The sequence below is a fragment of the Orbicella faveolata genome, unplaced genomic scaffold (genome assembly GCF_042242905.1).
Source record: "Orbicella faveolata isolate gen_17 unplaced genomic scaffold, um_ofav_v1 contig_1, whole genome shotgun sequence".
NCBI lineage: Eukaryota > Metazoa > Cnidaria > Anthozoa > Scleractinia > Merulinidae > Orbicella > Orbicella faveolata.
Window position 1 is genome coordinate 8,970,001 of NW_028301536.1, and position 7,500 is coordinate 8,977,500.

Here is a 7,500-nt window from a genome sequence, read left to right on the forward strand (position 1 = left end):
CTAATATATAGATTTAGGCCAGCCTAAAAGCGTAACTCCTGGGCCGCGTCATTCAGAGCCAAATAACAAAGGAAAAGGTAGAATTTTGATTTCAGTTCTGTAGCTTTGCGGCGCGGTTTTCTGTATATTGTTTGGCCTTCTGTTTTGAGTTTTAATAATCACTATATACACAAAACAAAGCAGCCAAAAAACATTTGTATAGAAAAAAAGTTATAATTCGGTTAACTTTTAATCCTTGGTTAGCGTTAACTGGCTTCCGAACAATCCTGCCCTGTTTTCAACAAGTTAACCTGAGATGAGCCCGCGATCCAATCGAAAACCAGCACTTGGTCAGCGGTCAACTTCAAAAAAACACGCGACCTCGATAGGCTGTAAACTTGAGCCCGCGATATGGTCACGTGATACTGGTCAGCGGATACCTTGTTTTGACAGGTGTCAATTGATCATAACATGGATGTCCAATATCAAAGAAGTACATGGTAAACCAAGACTGCATGTCTCTGTCAACCTATTATTTGGAGTATGGCGGCCATGTTGCGCGACTCTGTCGTCGTCGTCGTCGTCGCCGTCGTGCGTACGCGCCCACGAGCAATACCGCTAGCCATGATGACCATGAGAAAATCAACTCATGGGTTTCCTTTTCTCTCCTATATGAGTATGGGGCTCCGCTTGGCGGCCCTTTGGGCCGCCGGAGCTCCGCTACAAAGAGGTAAGGAGAGAGCGGGTCCCCCTGTCGTACCCCATGTTCAAGCTTAAAGTATTCAGATGAAAGTCCGTTGTTTATCACACAGCTTTGTATGTTTCTGTAGAACGTTTTAACCCAATGGATGAAATTAGGGCCAAAATTGAAGGATTTCAAACAATAGAGAAGAAAATTCCATTCTACGTTATCAAATGCCTTTTCAAAATCAATAAATATCATTAGTCCCAGAATACTTTCTTTTGCAGTGAAATCCATAATATCAAAAACTGATCTAACTGTTTCGCCGATATATCGGTCTTTCACGTATCCAGTTTGGTTATGGTGTATAATGTTTGGAAGAACATTTTTAATTCTTGTGGCGATCACCTTAGACATAACTTTTGTGTCGACGTTTACGAGAGAGATTGGACGCCAGTTCTCAATATATGAGCGATCTTTTCCTTTTTTTTCTATTAGAGCAATTACCGCTTGTTTTTGAGAACAAGACATTTCACCTTTTTCAAAGCTTTCGTTCATGCATTTAAGAAAAGGATCGCTTATTAAAGGCCAGAACAATTTGTAGAATTCTATAGGAATTCGGTCATTCCGGGGAGTTTTGTTCGTTTGAAAACTTTCGAGGATATTGTAACATTCCTCAGCTGAAATTTTGCCTTCGCAGGTTAACATTTGTTCTTCAGTTAATTGAGGTATATTCAAATTCTCTAGAAACTTTACAATGTTCTGACGGTTTTCCGCATCACTATTTGAACTTTTGTATAGCTCTCGATAAAATCGTTTTTGTTCTTGAAGAATGCCAAAAGGATCTGTCTTTACGACGCCGCTGATGACTAGTTTCCTTATATGCTTTTTTACATGATTTCTTTTTTCTAAGTTTAGGAAATATTTGGTACTTTTCTCGCCGTGTTCATGCCAACGTGCTTGGGCACGGATTATTATTCCGTTGACTTTTTCATCATAAAATGATTCGAGCTTATCCTTAGCCGCATTTAAATTGTTACCATTCGAATCATTGGGGTCCATTTCGAAAACCTGTTTCGCTTCAGTATATTCTTTTTCAAGTTTTGATCCTCTTTTGTTTCTCTCCTTTGCCTTCTTTTTGGAGTATGTTATAGCATGAGCTCTTATGTTATATTTTATCCAGTCCCAAATATTACGGTGGTCGGAAAGTTCTTTTCGGCCTTCCGCGATCCAAATTGGTACCATTTTTGTAAGGTCATCAATGTACTCATCATCCTCCAATATGGAGGTGTCCATCTTCCAGAACCCAGGACCTTTAGCCTCTTTGTCCACGTTCCCAAATTCTAAATAGATAGCAGAATGGTCAGTTCTGATGGCGGGGATTATATTTGTGGCTTTGACCCAGTCATGTAAATTGTTAGAAATCAACCAATAATCAAGGCGACAGAATATCGGCGGAGATCATTGACTCCAGGTAAAACTTTTAGTTTGCGGGTTTTTAACTCTCCATATATCTACAAGATCTAGTTGACTTTGGACATCGTTGATGCAATTTATCACAGATTTCCTAGCCGTCATTATGCCACCTTTTTTGTCCAGTGTAGGATTCAGAGGACAATTGAAATCACCTCCAATCACAATATTTTCTTCTGAATCTAAATTTTCGGTTTGCAGCTTAGTTAACACATTTTTGAGGAATTCAGTGATGTCTTCGTCTTTGTTTGGTGCATAAATGTTTACAAGAACATACATTTTATCTTTGATAGCGGCTTTAACAACGATGTACCTCCCCGATGTATCTACAATTTGAGAGTGAATAACACAATCAAGACCTTTTTTGATTAAGATTGCAACACCTCGAGAGTTTGAGCTCCCATGGGAGCAAATAAGTTCTGCACCCCATTCGTTTTTCCATTTTAACTGCGTTGACAATGTCGAATGAGTTTCTTGGAGTAATATTATATCAGAGTTTCGTTTTCGACAGAACGTGAAAATTGTTCGCCTTTTTCTGAAATTGCTTAGCCCCTTCGCATTGAGAGAAAGTAGATTAAGAGAGTGATCGGTCATTAGAGCTGAATTGGGGAAGTGGTATTATAGAAGAAGTCATAATACGAAATTGATATCGATGGTATAGCAGAGTGCAAGAAAATATAGTGCACATAAACCGATAATATCGCCCTAAAACAAATTATTAATCTACAGAAAAACATACAGTAACATATAAAGTAAGAAGTTTCCGGAGCAATCACATTTTTAGTTAAACAAGGAGGGTTAAATAATTTAGCACTTATTACACACATAAACCTTAAACTAAACTTAACTATTGATGTGCTGTCGCGCTGCGACCGCTTTGGCTTTGGTTTCCGCTGTTTCCTGTATCCATAATGAGACTGTAGTATGGGAGATTGGTTGTTTCTTCACCTCTGTATAAAACACGTCAAATGACCACATGTTTGCTCGCAAACGACGCCATCTTGAATTTGACTGTGCACGGTCATTGTCACATGACTTAGAAAAACTCAAACAATAACCTATCTCTTTGACGTTTGCCGGTCTTCATAACCAGTCCCCTCCACTAACTGTGTTCCAACAAGGCATTTTAGTGAGCTTAAATTCGATGGCATATTTTATGTAGCCACTGTTGCTCATTAAAGACACACCGATACATTTTAAAAGAATAAATATTGTTTATTACTGTATTTGCCCGTCACTGTATAATGCGCACTTTTTTTCCAAAATTTATAGTTTGAAATTTGCACTGCGTGTTATACTCGGAACCATTTGTTTGTTGATCGTTACACCGCTACACTCATTTGCATGCACACACGAAAGAACAAATAATAATAATAGGCTGTTGTCAAGACTGTTGTTATAATAAAAACATAACTAACCAATAACAGCTGTTTAAATATGATGGATAAAAACAAACTGTTTTGAAGCATCTTTATTGCAATCATTGTAAACTTACGGGCAATCATGGCAGCAGCAAACATGAAGCGACAAAGTTACACCACAGCGGGGAAGTTGAAAGTTGTACAATTTGCAGAACAGCAGGGAAATCGTTCAGCCCAGCGAGAGTTTGGAATTGCCAAGAGCAATATCCGTCTTTGGTGAAGAAGCAAGGAAAACCTAGAGAAAATGCCACAACTTCAATGCGCAAACCGTAGAAGGAAAGCAGCTTGGCCTCGCCTTGAGCAAGATCTGATGGCTTGGATCACAGAAAAGCAAAACAACGGACTGGCAATTTTACTGGCCATGATCAGGCTAAAAGCGATGGAACTTTCTAAACATCCACAGTATGACATCGCCACTGGCAAGTTTAAGGCTTCCAACCACTGGTGCCAAAGATTCACGAAGAGAAATGGTTTGTCGTTGCGACAGAAAACCACGCTCACCCAGCATCATCCATGCGACTACGAAGAGAAAATCGTGCAGTTTCACCAGTTTGTTATCAGGCAGCGAAGAGCCCACAGCTATCCTCTTCATCTTGTGGCAAACATGGATGAGAGTCCAATTCAATTTGACATGCCATCAAATCGAACTGTCAGCACAATTGGCAAGAAAACAGTGAAGATTCGAACCACAGGAAATGAAAAGAACTGCCTGACTCGTTTTGGCATGTGCAAATTGAAACCGCTGGTCATTTTCAAGCGCAAGACCATGCCAAAGATCCAAAACAAACATGGCATCGTAGTTGCTGTCCAAGAAAAGGGCTGGATGGACAGTGAAATCATGAAAATTTCGATTGAAAAAGTTTGGGGTTGTCGAATTGGAGGTATAAGTCGGCGAAGAAAAGTCTACTTGTGTTGGATTTGTTTGAAACACACAAGACGGAGCAAGTGAAACGTTCGCTGAAATCGGAGAACGTAGATTTGGCCTTAATTCCTGGTGGGCTCATCTCAGTACTGCAGCCTCTAGATTTCTGTTTAAACAAACCTTTTAAGGACACAGTCAGGCAAAGGTGGTCCAGGACACCCCAATTATAGTATTGTCATAGCAACCAATTGTTTGATCCCAGGTCCGCTGCGTAAATCCTTCAGGCCCAGAATAGTGAAGAGAGGAAGGAGAGAGGAGACTTTTCTAGCTCAAAACTACTCGGTCTACGAAGTGTTTTGTGCGGAACTTATCAAACCGTGTTCCAAATGTTTTCAAATGTGTCAAGTTTGTAAAGGTAAACACCACAAGGTGTGTGGAGTTCACCATAGTTAGTCACCGTGAGCCTGGCAATTACCGTATTTATTCACTTATAAGGCGCACCATTTTTTACGAGAAAATAGGCTTGTTCAATCAAAATCTGCTCAAAACTCCAGGTGCATCTTATAACTGACTATTTCGCGCAAGAAAATATAACTTCTCCAAATTTCCATAATAAACTGAAATGAGTATGTAAATAAATACTGGTAAATGAATAGACAAAAGACAAGCAATGTTGATCATTGACTTTATCTGATTTGTTGGTTCTAAAAAGAACCAGGGTGGCTCTGAAAAGAGCTATTGAAAGCTCGGCTGAGCTCAGCTACTCATTGTCTTCAGCTTCGCTGTCTGTCTCAAACTCGTTGTCAATCGGCTCTTCTGCGTCTTCTGCTTCTTCCTCTTCATCCCAAACCACATCATCTTCAGTTCCATCGAGAGCATTGTTGATGCCACAGGACTTGAACGATCTCGTTATCAAATCAACTGGGATCTCTCTCCATGCGCGATCGATCCAACGCAACACCATCTCTTTACTGGGCGCTCGCTTCTTTCCGGAAGGCGTGTAGGTAAATGGGGCATTAATCATCCAGGCTTCATACTGCACACGGACCTTTGCTTTGAATGGCTTTTGATGCACTTATCCAGGAACTGGAGAACTGGAGTGAGGCCACCGGGAATTACGGCAACATCAACATTTCGTCTGTCAAGTAGATCTTTAACTGCATCCATTAAATGGGTGCGGAAGGAATCCCAAACGAGAAGTCCTCGACGCTCAGGCATAAATTGAAGATTCTTCCGAATCCATTCCTTGGTTCCTATAAGTTAGAAAAAAAACTCTGATTAGGCTACAGTTAAAGGCATGACTTTCTAATGAGTGTTACAAAGGGAGTATTAAACGTAAACAAAGCCGAAGTGATTTTAGCAAAGAGCGAACGTGCTAAAAAGCATGTGGTTGAAATGATTGACGTCAGAAACAATCGAACAAATTCCTAACCTCGCTCCCACGAAATAAACTTGACTACAAATTGTTCGAAAAAATTGTCATGTACTCCGAAAATGATAAAGGAAAAAGAACAAACCTTCTTCGTCCATCCAGGCCTTCTTGTTTACAGAAACCTGCATTCTCCTGGGTACCTCGATTCGTAGCTGACGAACGCCTTTGAATATTACCTTTGGTGGAAATTTCTCACCATCCGCCTTTGCTGCGAAGACGACCGTGAAACTCTGTTTATCGCCTCCGCAGGATAAGATGGGCACTGTTTGGTTTCCAGTGAACTCCATTGTTCTTGTAGCTGGCAACTCGAATCTCATCGGGGTTTCATCCATGTTCAGGATTTGGCTGGACTCGTAACCGCAACGCTCTCTAGCTCTCAGCATGAAGCGATGAAATTCCACTACCTTGTCCTCCATGTCGGCTGGAAGGCACTGAGCTAAAGTCGTTTCACTTCTCATGGAAATAGCATGGTGACGTTTCCATTTCGTGTACCACCCTGGCGACGCCTTGAACTCTTTATCTGAGCTGAGTTCCTTTGCCTTTAGTCGAATCATCATGCTGTTTACTGTGAGACCTGCAAATATAAACACAATGCGATTAGCGATTAACAGTCAAAGGCCAACATAAACAACTTGTAGGAGGAATGTAAACAGTGCAGTTATTAATGTCATTTTAAGTGAACAAGTTTTACCTTGGCTTCTCTGATCGCTGAACCAGTCAACCAACTGCTGATCAACTTCTGGTTCTTTTGGCTGGTAGCGACCCATCGAGGCATGTTTGGCAGTCACCTTTAACTTGCCGGAGAACAAGACATGCTGTTGGTTTCTCCATTTATAGACCATCGATTCCGATATGCCATATTCGCGAGCAGTTTCATGATTGTTGTTCACGGCTTCCGCTTCTGCTACGATCTTCAACTTAAAGTTTAGATCATAGGAATGACGACGAGTGCTTGGCATAATTACTGAAAATTTATGGTACACTGAACGAATGCTCGAAGATTAAGATGAGTTTTGCAACTGATGAATGAAAGATCTGGCAGATGAGTACTGTTTATAAAAGTAAAAACGGATCAATTGGTATTCATAACTTAAAACACTGTTTCCTGAGAAGGATGACTTGAGTGAATTAAAAAGTGAGACTTTTATGCTATTGTCCGTGTGTGACTTTTTTGCTATTGTTTGTTAAGTGTGACTTTTTCGCTTATGTTGTTAAGAATGAAAGCACCGTAATTAGTAACTTTTGGAAGCAAATTGTTGTAAGTACAACGAACGTGGTCAACAAAATTGCCCGTAATTCCGGTTGCACCTTATAGCAGGGTATTTAGGTGAAATTTTCATTTTGCTTACTTGTCACAATCGTCTCCAAAAGTTGAGGGTGCGTCTTATAACCGAGTGCGTCTTATAAGTGAATAAATACGATAATTTTGTTTCAAATCGATGCAGTTTCTCTGTTCATGGGACTTTTGTCGGTGTTTTGAAGGCAATCTGGTTTTGGTTGGATGTAAACAAAAGGGGTAGCCTTATCGACAACGATGTGATCACAAATGAGACAGATATGATGCATATAATACTTTATTGTTATGGTTTACAAGTAGCTTAGCAACACTGCAAATTTACTGAAAAGTTACTCTTTACAAGTCAGATTAAAC

General features: G+C 40.3%; 2 protein-coding genes across 5 annotated transcripts in view; one reads left to right on the plus strand and one right to left on the minus strand.

The window, feature by feature from the left end:
* LOC110068958 (clathrin interactor 1-like) overlaps positions 1–7,500 on the plus strand; it is a 102,324-nt gene that overhangs the window by 51,157 nt on the left and 43,667 nt on the right. The gene's annotated exons all lie outside the window — the stretch shown is intronic.
* Positions 7,490–7,500, minus strand: part of LOC149117953 (uncharacterized) — a 4,549-nt gene continuing 4,538 nt past the window's right edge. Inside the window, exon 4 of the mRNA XM_089282968.1 lies at positions 7,490–7,500. This exon is cut by the window's right edge and continues 138 nt beyond it. Coding sequence (XP_089139094.1) covers positions 7,490–7,500 — 11 coding nt within the window.